General features: G+C 39.0%; 1 protein-coding gene across 1 annotated transcript in view; it reads left to right on the top strand.

Annotated features, from left to right (window-relative positions):
* Positions 1-16,347, top strand: part of LOC129242129 (uncharacterized) — a 142,162-nt gene extending 125,815 nt beyond the window's left edge. Inside the window, exon 2 of the mRNA XM_054878687.1 lies at positions 16,079-16,347. Within this exon, the coding sequence (XP_054734662.1) occupies positions 16,079-16,347 (269 nt within the window). The remainder of the gene's footprint in view (positions 1-16,078) is intronic.
* The last annotated feature ends 1,268 nt before the right edge of the window (positions 16,348-17,615 follow it).

Below are 17,615 nucleotides of genomic sequence, written 5' to 3'. Positions count from 1 at the left end.
AAATTCGATACAACGAGCAGGCGAAGAAGCGAACATCAGCAAAGTGTATAAGACATCAAACACGAGAATGTAAGCAAATACCAGACAATACCAGACACAGAAACTCACCTTTCTGTGATATACACAGGGACATGTCGGGACATTTCAAATGATTTAAACAGATGCTACTTTCTATGTATTGCATCAGGACAGAAATGGACGTAGAGTCCAGTGTTCAAATGAAATACTTAACCGTAGTAGTTGTGGGATCGATGCTTTGACGGTAATATGTGCAGTTCGGGTTAAAGTCTCACACTGAAGGCGTTAGGCTTTTGATGCTTCCTCCTTGTAAGGAGAATCCAAGAAAAGAGTGCTCTGCCTAGACATATCATCACCCGTGCAGTCTCCTGTGACGAGCCAATGAGCTAGAATACAATTTAGCTTGGTACCCAAATGTACAGATGAAACCGAAATAGATGACAATCCAACTATGTCCGATTACAACACCAGAGAGCCAAAAATTCGGATAGTCGCTTGGTTATTCCAACAAATATAGGGTTATTCAATAGGTGCGCTTCAACTTTTTTCCGATAGGGAGTGCGAACGACGCAATATTTTTTATTTTTCGCTTGTCATTTGTAAACTTCATTAGTATACATTTCATCATGGAACGCTACACACTTGAGCAACGATTGCAAATCGTGCAAATTTTTTATGAAAATATTCGTTCTGTTGCTGCTACTTTAAGAGCATTACGGCCATTTTACGGTCCATTTAACAAGCCGTCCCGTTTTGGGGTTATGTGAAGTCATTGGTCTACAGTAACAAGCCGGCGACGATTTGTGAGCTCAGAGCCAATATTGAACGCGAAATTGCTGGAATTTCGGCCGATTTATGCAAAAGATTGGTCGAAAATTTGGTTCAACGATTCGACTTCGTAAAACGTGCACGCGGTGGTCATGCAAAAGAAATCGAATTTTATACTTAAATGTATATGTTCAAACTCGATAATAAAAAAAAATTAGTTAAAAAAGTCAAACCGTTTGTATTTTATTCAAAAAAGTTCAAAAGTTGAAGCGCTCTTACTGAAAAACCCTTTATTTACCTCTTTATAGGTTATTAGACTAGTCAGAAGCTACTCGTTTGCCTTTGCGGTAGTAGCTACGCCTGCATGAAAATCACTGCATAGGGCCAGATGAATAAATTTAGATGAAATGAAGAATTCCTCGAAGAAGACACATTCACGGTACTTCCATCCCACAGTCAACCATTCGCGAATAGAGCCAACCTAGATCTTCACTATTTGGTCCGGACGTAGGTTGCACCTCACTACTTTATCGTAGTAAGTTTGCCCGCAATGTCTAGTGGTGCAAAATACAACTCAGCGTTGAGCGTTGGAGTAGCAAAGCAATTGGAGCAGACAGTTGACTTGATGTTTTTTAGTTTTGTTTGGAAATCGATTTCGTCAGTCTGCAGTTTACTGTGAATATACAGTAAATTGTGGCAAAATTGAGGGATATGGCCATTTTATGATCTATGTTATATAACCTGGGGAGATTGATCGTTGATATATAATCTATTATCTGTGACCTGCGATCTACAATCTACGATCTATGATCTATTGTGTTTGACCTATGGTTTTTGAACTGTAGTTTACAATCTATGGTCTGTCGTCTAGATTTTATGGTCCATGATCTGTAACCTGGGGTCTAGTATATAATCTATGATCTATAGTATATGACAATTGATATATGATCTATGATCTACCATCTATGATCTTTGACGTATGATCTGCTTCCTATGATCTACGGTCTATAATCTATGATCTTTGATCTATAGCCTACAATCCAAGTTATGCAATGAACTGTGTCTCTAATATGTAAATTATGACTTGCAGCCTATGATCTATGGTATTTGATCTAAAATCTGTTATAAATAACCTTAAATTGTTTGTCGTTTATTTAGAATTTATGATCTATCCATATATGCTCTGCGATCTGCAATCTATGATACAACTTTCCTGGTCTTAGACCACCCACACTTCATAGTCCATAATTTTTGATCTAAGTTCCTGCTTGCAGGTCAATATACGATTTGTCTTGTTTTAGCGACGAAGCTTTCCATGAATTGCTATTTTCTGCAAGAAAAAATATTACTTATTTTAATCACAGTTCTCCCCATTTTGAATCGCAATACATTACTTTCGCATTAGTTTAACTTGCACGCTAAGTATTTATTTCTCTCATAATAGTTACTGGAATTTGTTTAACTTTATGTTGACAATTTGGTTATAAACAACATCAGACCAGCAGTTCTTGTTTTTGTTGTTGTGTACGCCTCTGTCATTGCCAGCATAGGGAAATATGTATCAACAAATAAGCAAAACAAAGCAAACAACGAGAGCTGACAAAACAAACTACAACATAAATGAGAGTCTAAGCAGTGGCGGTGGCTACGAGCGGCAGGACATGAAAAGAAAATGTACATTGCACCCGGAAAAAGGATGCACTTCAGTGGCGCATCAACAACACAAAACACTACTTAGACAACAACTACACAAACACCATGTAAAGTATGGCAACAAAGTGAAGAGTTATGTAAGCAGAGCAGCCACTCTGGCATGGCACATTACCTACTGACATAGCCACTAACATACAGACTCACACAAAGGCACACAGAGATACAGAGATACAGCCAGATGCATGCAGCAAGCAAACAGATGCACATTAAACAAAAAGGACACTTTCATTTGTTTATCTTGCTGCGCATTTAGTTGTTCGCTAGCATTTGTGTGGACCATATTTTTATATGCCTGCAAGTGCGCTGGGGTGTGGCACGAAGCGCAAGCGTGTGTCTATGCGTGGGTGTGTGAGTGGTAAAAGCAAACAAAAAAGTGCCGCCTTGTCTTGTCTTAAATGCAATATTATTAAGTAAACAGCAACGCACTAAACCAACTAACTGACTAAACATTTGCGATGTCAGTAGCGCACCACCAAGCGTTGCTCCAATGAATACACACACCTACATAGACATTTGTACATATACATATGCGCATATGGCGCAGTAGACCAAATACTGCATTCACTTGGCATTGTTGTTTTATGCTGCTAGCAGCTACTTGGTTAGCTTGTCGAGTTGCTTGCTGCTCTTTAATGAATGAAGTCAATGTCAGCGTACGCGCGCTCACGCCACTAACTTGCTAATCGTTACTAATGACTTCTCGGAGGAAAAAGTGCTTGCTGCTAGTAGATTTATTTGTTTTTGTTTCGCCGTTGATGCTGTTAGGAAGTTAAGGCTTGTCGTTTTTCGTTCACATGTCCTTGGTGTTTTATGGAGTTTATTGAAGAAAACTTTAAATGGTTGGAAGATTTTAATTTAAAAAAATTAATGTTATATTTCACAAGAGTGATGGTGACGTCCTGAAAGGGGGGGAATGCAAGGATGAAGGGTTAATATCCGCTTACATCGTTTATTTGGTATTTGATCGAACTCCTCCTTCTATTTGTGGTATCTGTCTTGATTTTTTTCCAGTGTTAATCCGACTCCGAACGGCGAATTTGATTTGAGAAACTTTTTCATGGCAGCAAAACACTCGGTGGTTCGCCATTGCCTGCCGAGAGGCGAACGCTTTTAGAAAAAAACGTATTCTATCTTTTGATGTTTCATGCCCGAAGATTCGAACCTCTGTACCTTCGACTGGTAGTCACACATAAACACATTCGGTTACAGTGGCTCTGAAAAGTCCCCACAGCTTCTGCAATGGGGATTAAGTGGTAAACCCAACTTTTCCGCGTGTGTGCCGATCGTCCAATGGCCAGAAAACATAGCTATCAGTTTGCAAATTGAATGACGTGATATTTCCAAGACTTTGTGAGATCTGAATTTAGGAAATACTACTACTTGATATAGAGCTGGCCTGACTGAAAGTTCTCAACAGTCTCAGTCCCTGAACGGTCCCCACAGCTTCTGCAATGGCCGTCAAATGGTAACCCTAGCTTTTCCGTGTGTTTGTCGATAATCCAATGTCTAGTAAACACAACAATGAGTTAGGAAATTGAATGGCGTAGAGTCCTCAGGACTTTCTGAGTCCTCCGTCTACTGGGACTAAAGGGTTTTCGATATATCGCATGAAGAAATGGAGCTCTTTTTTGCCTTTCCTGAGAAATAAATTATTAAATTCCCCTTTAACAGCAGTAAGGGGATGAGGCCAATTCAGTCCCCTTCCTAGCAAGCTATGTCCTGGAACCCAGATCAGAGTAACGTTACCTGCACACCCAAGAGATTATATGCCCTCCTTGCAGGAGTTGACTTCTTTGGATCTACACAATGGCTTTGTCAGAGCTTTGATCATGGCTTGACTATGGGAAAAAAGTTAGTATCTCCCCCGCTTCCACGTTCCCTAAGCATTTTGCAGGGTTGCAGCATCGCAAAGACTTCTGCCTGAAAACCACCAGCAGTACTCGGCAGCAGAATAATAGTGTTAGCTGAAATTATCACAACTAAGTCTTGAAGTGATTACTGACAGTCGTTTGAACTTTGAAATGCATCAACGCTCTAAAGAAGGCATCGAGCGCTCAGTCCTACTTATCGCGAATAATTCCAAATAACGGCTGTCTTCAGTACAGCAAAATGATTATTTTTAGTAGGGTAGTCAGCTCGGTTCAGACCGGTGGAAAATATGAACAAAGGATAGGTGGACCCGTAAACTGATACCATCGAAAAAAATTGCGTTACTATTAGAATTTCCAAATATAAGTGAGAAATATATCAGTGATCTAAAGCTCAAGCCAAAAGATAACTACCTTCAGATGCAATTGCTACTTGGCAACACAATCCGGCTTCCCAATTCTCAATTGTAAAAAATTTCTTTGTTGACAAAGCAGCTAAGAAGAATTACAAAGTATTAGAGTGGAGTCGGGATCATCCATGGCAAATTTTCTAAGATAAGATTTTTATTTTTTTTTTACGATCCTCCTGGTACTATCGTTAAGTATTTCGTCGGGTGGCGGTTCGAGCACTAAACTCTATGTCCGTTTAGGTCTTGATATGGTATGTCGAAAGCAGAATCTGCTTGTAACCACCCACTGTTTGTATCTTTTGGGGAAAGAGCCATCCCTGTCGTATCAATACTACCCCACCCACCATGTCCTTGTCTATATCACAGAAAGATAAGTGTCTATGTCTGGTATCGTCAGTTGACCTGCATTTTCGAGTTTGATGGCTTACATGCTTTTTTGGCGTTCGCGTCTTCGCCTTACCTGCTCGCTATACCGAAGTTACTCCGTCGTTGCTCTTCAGCATCACTTGCACTAGATGCTTGGGCGTGATGCTACAGCCAAGATGCTTTCTTTCAAGCCATTCTTGCACTCTGTAGATGAGTGAGTGGATCCACTTGCCTTTTGTTGAACTACTCCATCGTGTCTATCACTGGTCTACGCTGTGCAGTTCTACCATTATCAAGTGATCCAAGATAGTGAAGGGGATGGTCATTTGTATCCAATTATGAGTCAATGAGACCTTCTGAGTGAAGACCGCGAGATCTTTCTACAAAATTATCATCAATATTTGGTCTTTGATCTATGGCATTTTGGAACAAAATAGGTTCACTCATGACCCATCTAAAGAGTGAGTCTCGTGCCTTCTGACCGGATAACTTTTACAGGAATGGTACAGTTTGAAAGCAGAAGGTTGGTAAAAACCGAAGGGAAATTTATGAGAGGAGAATTGCGACAGAAGTTATTATAGAAGCAATATGAAGTTTGACACACTCACAGTTGGCATAGATGTACATGTTTTGTGGGCTATTAGAGTTGGACATTTTGTTTTTTTGATATCAGTTTCTATCGACAAACTAACCATCCATAGACTTTTTGCAAACACTTTTCTTAACTTTATTTTTTTTATACAAAAATGTAATTAAATTTCTTTGGGAATATGAGACAGACAATCAACAGGCTGAGGAAGTAATGACCACTGACTCCGGAATTGAAGCCCTTTGGTTCCAACAAGACGCCCATTGCGTCTACAGTCTGTGAAACAATGGATTTACTGCATCGTCCTTTCGGTGAGTAATTTATCTTGCCTTTGGACTTTTATTTGTGGGGACTTTTATTAAGTCTAGCTTCGTGGATGAACCAGCTTCGATTGAGGTATTTGAAGCCAACATAACTAAAGTTATTCACGAGACACCGACCGAAGATTTCCAGTGAGTCATTCAAAATCGGTGTTTACGGACTTTTGATAAATAAATGCCATGAATGGTTCTACATAAAAATTATAATTAAATCAATTTAAATTTTTTTATTTTATTTCAATTTAAAATGCGATAGCCTTTAAATTAATCCCCCCTGATTACCCAATCTACAACTCCCAAAGCAAATCCGTGAATCATATGAAAACTTGCTCTCAAAATCTCAAATACGTAAAGTAATAAGATCTGCCTCCTTTCAGCTTTGACTTTAATGCAATTAGGAAATCCTTTGCAAGCAGCCTGTTTATTTTTCATTCACCTCAAATTACATTTTTAATTAGAAAAATACGTGCCTTTCCGATTATTTTTTGGCCTTGCGCAAGTAAATTTTTCCAAGTGAGTTGAAAAAAAATTCTTAGTAACAATTTAAGCTAATGAAAGGCGTTTCAGAAAACACTTAACCCGATGCTCGAAAAAAATAACAGCATGCGAGCAAAAAGGAAAGTTGAGTAAACAACCTAATATGGCTTATCTATCCCAAACTACGTTGAGTCAGCCGTAGAACATTTATTGGGTCGAAGCAAATAATTTTACGGACACCAAACGAAACCACAAATGGCGAGCACCCAAAAAATAAAATAATATGAAAGAAAACCGCAGACAAGTAGACAAAATTATACAAAGCACACACACATACACACGCACAGATATGAGAGGAATGGTAAAGGATTAGCAAAACCTTTGTGCCGACTTAAGTGGTTGGAGAAAGTTGAAAAACAAGCGCGAAATTATACCAATGTAACGATGTAAAATGAATAGACTGGATAATGGAAGAATAATATATTACAAAGAAATGAGAATGGAAAATTGAATACAAAGTTGTTAGCTTTTATATGCATCATCAAAGACAAAGGACACAAGCACTAGATGACAATACTTTTTGGTGTTTTTCATTTCGACGCAAGTGAGGCGCACACCCGCAGCTAACGCAACCGCCTTACCTTTTACAAAAATGCCAATTTCGTGTAGGAAAATAAGTTTTAGTACTGCAGAAGCTTCAAAGCGTCGCCGTTGAACCCAGCAGATCTTATCATCCTTGCGGTTTTGTTGTGAGCAAGCGAGTGGTGTGGTGTCACATTAAAGAGTTGCTTAAACACGCGCACAAAGAAGTTGACAGATGAACTGGTTAAATGGAAGAGGTGAGAACAAAAACAACTCTTCAGTGAATGCGCTGGCCAGGCGCAAAAAGGCTTTGACGCACGAGCCTTGGCGGATGTGGTAGTCCGGACGAAAGTGTCGCATGCTCGGCTAACCATTTTACACTTACAAAAATGAACAGCTGTGTTCACAATAATAGGTATGCGACATTTTGACAGGTTGAGACAATTTTTTTATATAATGCTTTACAATTTTTTTTAATAAAATTTTTTTTCAATATTTTTTTTTTAATATAGTAGCTTAAAATTCCAAACTTTTTACACAAATGAAAATTTCAAAATTTTTTTCCAAAATTTCAAACTTTTTGACCAGAATTTCAAGAAATATTTTGAGTAAGCAGTTTTGTAGCTCATTTACCTTTGGTGTAATAAAGTCCAAAATTCAAGTACTTCAAAATTCGCGTTATTTTTTGGTAAAAATCACTTGAGCGACTGCTCGAAATTTTTTTATATGAAAAATATGACCAAGATCACCGGCAAAAAAAATTGTCAAAAATCAACGCGATTTTTGAGCCTCTTCAAATTTGCACTTTATTCTACCAAAACTCAGAGAGCTATAAAACTGCATACTTCGAAATTTTCTAACAAACCCGGCTAAGAAGTTCGGAATATTGATGAAAATTTCTATTTTTTTTTTTATTTTGCGTAAAGTTTAAAACATGGCTTCATATGATTTTTGCCCTAGTATAGGTTATATTTTAATCAAATACAAAAAAAAAATTATGAAAAGTAAATAGATAGTGAAGCCCCTTTCCACGCGCTGCTATAATTATGCACCCAACTGTGCACACATACATACATTTGCATGTATTTGTTAAACTATGAAAGGGCATGCATTAAGCCTGTGAACGTTTGCGCACATAATTAAAAACACTTTGTCGCCCCAAAAGCTCGCAGCCCAATCGGTTATATTTCTTCCTTTGGGTAATAGCTGGGCTATTAGAGCGTCATCGCTCTGCTTTACTCTACGCCGCTTTGCGGTTGGTAAATGATAAATGCACGCGCGTATGTCTGCCGAAAGTGTCCCTTTTGCTGCGCTTTCAAAGGGATTCGCATTGTGTGTGTGTGTGTAAGGGGACTTTTTTCTCGCACAATTTTCTTGCTTTGCTCATTACCATTTTTGTGGGTTTATTTGCTTTGTAAATTCTCCTAAAATACTTTGTAAATTCGCTCTACTCCTTTTCCCACCTTAAATGCATATCGCGTACTTCCTGGCGCACTTCCTTTGCCTTTTCCTCTTTATTCTACGCATTTTTGCATACCTCGTTCGCTTGCTTTAACCTCATAATCGCCAGCGATAGACTCATCATGGGTTTTATAATTATCTGCAGCCTTCCTTATGTCATTCTATGCTTTTTCTCTTTTACTACTCACTCCTAATCCCGTGTCTGCTTAGAGAGATTTTTAAATTTAACTTTACTTTTTTTAGCGAATTTTCTCACTTTGTTGGCAATTTATTCACTTTCGTTCGTTCCTACACCTTTTGCCTGCATACACTTTCCGCTCGGGCAAACACAAAACAAAAAAAAAACAAGAAAATGTCCTTGTATAGAACGATTTCATGCATACAACTTGACCGCTCAAGGTAATCGCTCTTTTTACTATATCAATCTTGGGTTTTTGCGGTATTTTTTCGCTTACGCTAGACTAAGCTTTCATTTCCGTCTTGGTTTTCTTCTTCTTTGCATTTCCTTATTTCCTTATCTCCGAAATATTGCTTAGTCTTGTTTATACCTTTTTGCATATTTACATACACACACACACATACATCCTTAGTTCCTTCCTTCCCAGATTGTTCATTACTCTCTTTTGTCGCTTGCTTATGTGCCTATTTACATGCTTCGCTTATTTTGTTGACCCGAAATTGATTAATGAGTTCCTGTGAACGATTAACCTTTTAACATTTTTTTGCCACCCTCCATCCTCATTACCTAATGACGCCATTACTCAAAATTAGGTGGGAGATGTTTAAAAGTGTGTTTTCGACACTTTTATGACCGATACTTGCAGCGGTTCCCGCAAGTAGGATACTACGTATGGATATACATACTTTTGTGCCCTCAAGCTGGTGAATTGGCTAGGATTTGCTTTTGTATGGAATACAAAAATTGATTGACTAAGTCCACTTAATTTATACCAGCAGTGCATTTATATCATACATCTGACATACATACACGGATATTAAATATTTTTACAAGTGAGGGAGTTTATTTGAAATAGGCGAAAAATAAATTTCAAAAATCCTTTCGCTAGATTGCTCAGTAATAGCAGAGACCTTTAGTACTTCCGATGATGCTGCCAAAATAAAAAATTGAGTGCTGTGAGAAATGCGCAGTTCACATAACAACATAAAATAAGGCGAATCGGAAAACGAAGCTTCAGAAACATCTGTGAGGACATTACCTACAACCTCACCACGGCAAAACATGGAGCCTAGCAAAGGGAAAAAGCAGATATCCTACTCGCTTGAAAGTTTATCATTAGTTCATTTTTAACTACTTCTTCGAACAGTTTACAGAACAGAGAATACTGTTTATTTTATTTATTTTGAGATAGACTTATAATTAGAGATATAATTTCTGCATACCAACTTAAATATCGGAAAGATTTAGGTCACTTTCGAATGATTGATAAATAAATACATCAGGAGAGGAAGGAAGATGAATTAAAAAAAAAAATAATAATAATTGGCGCTTACACTCCACATGGGTTTTTGGTCGAGCTCGTTCTCCTATTTGTGGTGTGCGTCTTGGTATGGATTTTTTCGAAATAAAATTTTTTTGTCACATTTGAATGGATTTACTTTATATCAGTAAGTTTATCGGAGGGCTTATGAAGGTTTAAAAAGAAATAAATAATAATAAAATTTTCAAACATAATTTCCTAAAACAAATTTTACTCAAAAAAAGCGCAAGCAGTTTTTGAAATTTATTTTTTATCCATTTGACTATTAGTCAAGTCAAATTTTAAACTCCTAAAAAATTTTTCACCGTAAAAAACCCCAAACATGTTTTTGAAATTAATTTTCCATCTAATCAACCATCCGTCAGTTCAACTTTCAGGTTCCTCAAAAAATTGCCCCTGAAAAAAAAAACACAAATAGTTTTTAAAACTACTTTTTCATTCATTCAACTTTCAGGTTCCTCAAAAAATTTCCTCTGAAAAAAAAACGCAAATAGTTTTTAAAACTACTTTTGCATCCATTTGGCCATCCGTCAGTCCAACATTCAAGTTCCTCAAAAAATTTTACTCTGAAAAGAAACGCAAAAAGTTTTTGTAAGTAATTTTGTATCCATTTGGCCATCTGACAACCCAATTTTCAAATTCCTTAAAAAAATTTACTCTGAAAGAAAAAACGTAAACAGTTTTTGAAATGAATTTTTCATCCATTTGGCCATCCGTTAGTTCAACTTTCAAGTTCTTTATAATTTTCTGCGTTAAAAAGGATTTAAATATTTATGAACGGTCTAACCAGCTACAAGTTTCATTGTATGTAATGAATGCGAATGTATTCGGCCGCCATAGCCGAATGGGTTGGTGCGTGACTACCATTCGGAATTCAGAGAGCGAACCTACGTTCTCTCTAGGTGAACGACCAAAATGAAGAACAAGTTTTTCCTAATACCGGTCACCCTTTAGCAGGCAATGGCAAATCTACGAATGTATTTCTGCCATGAAAGAGCTCCACATAAAATCAATCAATCAATTCTGCCCTTCGGGGTCCGCTTGAAACTGTAGCTCTCTCCATTTGTCGAATAACATCAAGACGCACACCACAAATAGGAGGAGGAGCTCGGCCAAACACCCGAAAAGGTTGTATATAGGCTAAAAGCTTAAACTTTCAAATATTGCCATTTTGCTGCTCGCTATTTGAAAATTATATTTATGAGGAAAGCATTATGCAGTTAAGCGATTCTACATCGTCAGATGAAAGTATATTTCTGTGGGTATTTGAATAACACGCGAAAAATTAAAGTATACCCATTACGAAGCTTGCTGGAGTTACTGAGCAGAGGTTGAGTTATTATTAAAAGCAAAACAGGATTTTTTTTCCTAAAGAGAGTTTTGAGAGCAAAAAGTGATTTTTTTTCCAACATTTTTTTTTATGTGTATACAATATATTTTTTATGCTAAAAAATATAAAGAAATCTGAAAATGTTAAATTGAATCAAACACATTTCACCAAAAAAAAAAACCTTCTCAACATTGCCCTCAAAACCTTTGAACAGAACTATGTACCTTTATTTTGGACGTAGGCTCAGCTATTAAGGGGGGAAACCGGTTTAGATCAAGAATACTATATGTGCTAAAAATGTTTAAGCGAAATTCTGATTATTCCTGATTCTATGAGCACTTAAGTAACTACCCGTCGGTTCGGCACCGTAGCGCGCGTTAGTTAGAACGACGTTTTTCTCGAAACTACTTTTTTCAACTGCTGGGCCTTCTAGCTTAAAAAGTTATCGACCCATAGTTCTGAAATTTTTCGAGATTTTTTCTTTATTCAGTTCTAATTTATATGAACCTAATTCTGGTTTTTTAAGCACAATAGATTAAAAATATTGTATAAAAAACTACTTTGTGTTCAAGCTCCTCGAAAGCATACAATTTTCAATATTTTTTACCATAATTAGGTTCATATTCTTAGGAAATATGTTGTTAATAAAAAAAATTGCTTTTGATTTCAGAGAAAAATTGCAACTTTAGAATTCCCACCGACAAGACACTCGGATGGCGATCGTCCATGGACAGCACGCTCTAACGCCACTATCTCCCGCGGAAATAGCTTCAAAAAATTTAAAAGTGTATCTAAAAATATAAATAAAATATCCTCTAAACTTAAATAATTTCTGATTATTCCTTCTTTGTTCAAAAAATTCTCGAAAAACACCAACATTTTTGCCTCCTAAACCTAAACAAAATGTATGAGGTGTTTTCACAAATATGAAACAAAAAAAAAACTTTTCACAAATTTTCAACAAAAATATTAATTTTTTTTTTCAAAATTTTTGTAGTAGTGTATTTTATGGTTCCATGTGTAGAAGTCCACGCAAGTGGGGAAAGTTACTGATCGCCATTCACTTGGGAGTGGCCAGGACGATTCTTCTACATATGGTTCAAGCAGCTCACAACGTCCGGGATTTGCCCACGTATCCTCTGGTTAGCTTCCGAACACCCGTTCGGGAGTGAGCTAACGTGAGAAGGCGAAACATTCCAGGATAGCTGGTTGTGCGCTGGGTTTGGGACCCGCCACTTAAAAATCCCCCCCAATGAAAAGATTAAAAAAGCCTCGGATGAGAACTGCCTTTACTGATGACGACCCCTGCAAACGAAATAAGGAATATGATTTGAGGGCATGCACCTGGAATGTCCGGTCCCTTAATGGGGAAGGTGCCTCTGCCCGGCTGGTTGATGTCCTCGTGAGAGTAAAGGCTGACATCACTGCCATCCAAGAGATGCGATTGACGGGGCAAGGAAAGAAAACCATAGGACCTTGCGACGTCTACTACAGCTGCCATGTAAAGGAGCGCAAATTCGGTGTCGGATTTGTTGTGGGAGAGAGACTTCGTCGCCAAGTACTGTCGTTCACTCCGGTGGACGAGCGTCTCGCAACAATCCGCATCAAAGCCAGATTTTTCAACATATCGCTAATTTGCGCCCACGCCCCGACGGAAGAGAAGGACGATGCGACTAAAGATTCCTTCTATGAGCGCCTGGAACGTTCCTATGAGCGCTGCCCCCGCCACGACATAAAAATCGTGCTTGGCGACTTCAACGCCAGGGTGGGCAAGGAGGGAATTTTTGGTCCCACAGTCGGAAAATTCAGCCTGCACAACGAAACATCCGGTAACGGACAGAGGCTGATCGACTTCGCCGGGGCCCGAAACATGGTAGTCTGCAGCACCAGATTCCAGCATAAGAAAATACACCAAGCTACCTGGCTGTCTCCTGATCGAAAAACGCGAAACCAGATCGATCATGTTGTGATAGATGGAAGACACGCTTCTAGTGTATTAGATGTACGTACGATCCGAGGACCCAACATCGACTCGGATCATTACCTTGTTGCAGCCAAACTGCGCACCCGCCTCTGTGCAGCAAAAAACGTGCATCTACCTACGCAAAGAATGTTCGACATCGAAAAGCTGCAATCACAACAGACAGCCAGAAGATTCGCCACTCGACTCTCACTCCTGCTCTCCGAAAGCACTGCCCAACAAATCGGCATACGCGAGCAATGGAGCAACATTTCTCGTTCCCTACGTACCGCCGCCGAAGAAGAAATCGGATTCCGGCGAGCCCGAAAAAACAATTGGTACGACGAGGAGTGTCATGCTGCCGCAGAAAGAAAAGATGCCGCCTATAGAGCCACGCTGCGATCGGGCGCAACGCGAGCCATGTGGGATCGCTACAGAGAGCTGAAAAAGGAAGAGAGACGTATTATCCGACAGAAGAAACGAGAGGCCGAAATACGTGAGTGCGAGGAGCTTGAGATGCTGGCCAATAGGAACAACGCCCGAAAATTCTACCAGAAAGTTCGGCGGCTTACAGAAGGTTTTAAGACCGGGGCGTTTTCCTGTAAGAACAAAGACGGCGATCTGGTGACTGACGTACAGAGCAATCTTAAATTATGGAGGGAACACTTCTCGAACCTGTTAAACAGTGACAGCTGCGCATGTCATAGAGAATGTGAAGATCCCGATACCCCAATCGATGACGACGGAATTGTAGTTCCGTTACCCGATCATGACGAGGTGAGAATAGCGATAACGCGCCTAAAGAACAACAAAGCCGCGGGCGCCGACGGACTCCCGGCTGAGCTATTCAAACATGGCGGCGAGGAGCTGGTAAGGTGCATGCATCAGCTCCTATGCAAAATATGGTCGGATGAAAGCATGCCTGCCGATTGGAATTTAAGTGTGCTCTGCCCAATCCATAAGAAGGGCGATCCTGCAATTTGTGCCAATTACCGCGGGATTAGTCTTCTAAATATCGCCTATAAGGTTCTAGCGAGCGTATTGTGTGAAAGGCTGAAGCCCATCGTCAACCAACTGATTGGACCTTATCAGTGTGGCTTCAGACCTGGAAAGTCTACCATCGACCAAATATTCTCAATACGCCAAATCTTGGAAAAGACCCACGAAAGGAGAATCGACACACACCATCTTTTCGTCGACTTCAAAGCTGCATTCGACAGTACAGAAAGGAGTTACCTGTATGCCGCTATGTCTGAATTTGGTATCCCCGCAAAACTAATACGGCTATGTAAGATGACGTTGCTCAACACCAGCAGCGCCGTCAGAATTGGGAAGGACCTCTCCGAGCCGTTTGATACCAAACGAGGTTTCAGACAGGGTGACTCACTGTCGTGTGACTTCTTTAACCTGATGTTGGAGAGCATCGTACGAGCCGCAGAACTTAATCGCTCAGGCACAATATTTTATAAGAGCGTACAATTGTTGGCGTATGCCGATGATATCGATATCATCGGCCTTAACAACCGCGCTGTTAGTTCTGCCTTCTCCAAACTGGATAAAGAGGCAAAGCGAATGGGTCTGGTGGTGAACGAGGACAAAACGAAGTACCTCCTGTCTTCAAACAAACAGTTGGCGCACTCGCGTATCGGCACCCACGTCACTGTAGACAGTTATAATTTTGAGGTTGTAAAAGACTTCGTGTATTTGGGAACCAGCATTAACACCTATAACAATGTCAGCCTTGAAATCCAACGTAGAATCTCTCTTGCCAACAAGTGCTACTTTGGACTAAGTAGGCAACTGAGCAGTAAAGTCCTCTCTCGACGAACAAAACTAACACTCTACAAGACTCTCATCATGCCCGTCCTGACGTATAGCGCAGAAGCTTGGACGATGACAACATCCGATGAAGCGACGCTTGGAGTGTTCGAGAGAAAGATTCTGCGTAAGATTTTTGGACCTTTGCACGTGGGCAACGGCGAATATCGCAGACGATGGAACGATGAGCTGTATGAGCTTTACGACGACATAGACATAGCGCAGCGAATAAAGATCCAGCGGCTACGTTGGCTGGGTCATGTCGTCCGAATGGATACAAACGCTCCGGCTTTGAAAGTATTCGATGCGGTACCAGCTGGTGGTAGCAGAGGAAGAGGAAGGCCTCCTCTGCGTTGGAAAGATCAGGTGGAGAAGGACTTGGCTTCACTTGGTGTGTCCAATTGGCGCCGGTTAGCACGAGAAAGAAACGACTGGCGCGCTTTATTAAGCTCGGCCAAAATCGCGTAAGCGGTTATCGCGCCAATTAAGAAGAAGAAGTATTTTATGCTAAAAAAAAATTAAAAATTTATGAAAATGTTAAAAAGAATTAAAGATAACTCATCAGTCAATAAGTCCCGGACCTGAACCTCTAGATGGCACCACTAATAACAAATCGATTTTGTTATTTAATAGTGCTAAGCTCTAGAAGTATACTGTCAAAATTTCAAGACATCCGATTGATTATTTACCAAGTTACAGTGCTTTAAGTGACGCTACTTTTGTTATTTTTAAAAAACAATAAATTGAAATAAATTTCGTGTGTTAATTTATCATTGTTTTTTATGACAAAAAAAATACCGTTGAAGCAAAGTAATGGCTCGATAAACGTTATCCGGACTTTGCTCCCTCGGAAACAACCATCAAACGATAGTATGCTGACTTTAAACGTGGCCGTGCAGACACCGATGATGATGAACGTCCTGGTCGTCCAAATGAGACAGTTACTCCAGAAAATATTGAAAAAACCCTCAAAACCATCATGGGAAATCGCAAAGTGAAGTTGCAAGAGATAGCTGACATCCTGAAGATATCAAAAGGCAGTGCGTTCACTGTTTTGCACGAACATTTGATTATGAAACAGCTGTTGTCGAAATGGGTGCCCCGTTTGCTCACGCCGGAACTAAAAGAACTACGAATTGACGATTCAAATCGCTTTGGTCATTATTAAGCGAGATAAGTCTAAGTTTTCGCGTCAATATGTCACAATGGATAGAACATGGATCCACCACTACACACCAGAGTCGAAACGACAGTCATTTGAGTGGACTGGACCCGGTCAAAGCCGTCTCAAAAAAACCCTGCCCTTGATTAAAAAAATTAAAAAAATTATGAGAGTTAAATAAAATAAATAAATAATTGGCGCGTACACTTCTGTTAGGTGTTTGGCCGAGCTCCTCCTCCTATTTGTGGTGTGCATCTTGATGTTGTTCCACAAATGGAGGGACCTACAGTTTCAAGCCGACTCCGAACGGCAGATATTTTTATGAGGAGCTTTTTCATGGCAGAAATACACTCGGAGGTTTGCCATTGCCTGCCGAAGGGCGACCGCTATTAGAAAAATGTTTTTATTAATTTTGCTTTCACCGAGATTCGCGTATTCCGAATGGTAATCACGCATCAACCCATTCGGCTACGGCGGCCGCCTGAGAGTTTATGTTTCCAAAAATTACAAAAAAAAATTTACGAAAAAGTTTGAACTAAAAATTTTAATTTTTTCCCTAAATTTTTTTTAACAAATTTCCAAAAAAATTAATTTTAATAAGTATGTATTATCTTAAAAAATAAAAAAATATGCAAAGATGTTAAAACGAACCGATGACAAAATTTCACAAACTTGTATCCCAAAATGTTTGTCAAAAATTTGTTTAAATTATATTTTATCCTAAAAATTAAAAAAAAAACTTATATAAAAATATTGAACTGAACCGAAGATATGTCATTTTAAAAAACTCCTCACCAAATTTTCAGCATTGACTAAATTTAATCCTTAACGGCCGAAAGGCGGCGCTACTTATGCGATAGAAAGTGAAAGGCCCCGCTACGGGGACATGAAAAAAATTCAGTTTTCCTTTCATTTATTTATCATCGCTGTAGTTTTCTTTAACAAATTTTCCAACTTTGTACATCCTGGTTTGTTGGTCATATAAAATTACAAATCAAGTAAATATATTGAATTCATATCTCCATAAACCAGTTGAAATGTTTAGTTTAACTTTTCATCTTTATAAAAGTTTTAGAATTTCACCTAATTTTCCGTCGTCTTAGGGCGAGTATTACAAAACAAAGCTCTCGGCCTTAAGGGTTAAAAATCATAAAATTAATTTTGTTTTTTTTTCATTTTAGTTCTTACTTCTCAAGTCTACAAGCATAGAAGACAATATCCAAAATACTTTCATCACTTGATATGGAAACGCTCAGCGCATATGTCTTTCACTT

The sequence above is a fragment of the Anastrepha obliqua genome, chromosome 3 (genome assembly GCF_027943255.1).
Source record: "Anastrepha obliqua isolate idAnaObli1 chromosome 3, idAnaObli1_1.0, whole genome shotgun sequence".
NCBI classification, from domain to species: domain Eukaryota; kingdom Metazoa; phylum Arthropoda; class Insecta; order Diptera; family Tephritidae; genus Anastrepha; species Anastrepha obliqua.
The sequence above is the reverse complement of the archived record's forward strand: the minus strand, read 5'-3'. Positions and strand labels throughout refer to the sequence as shown.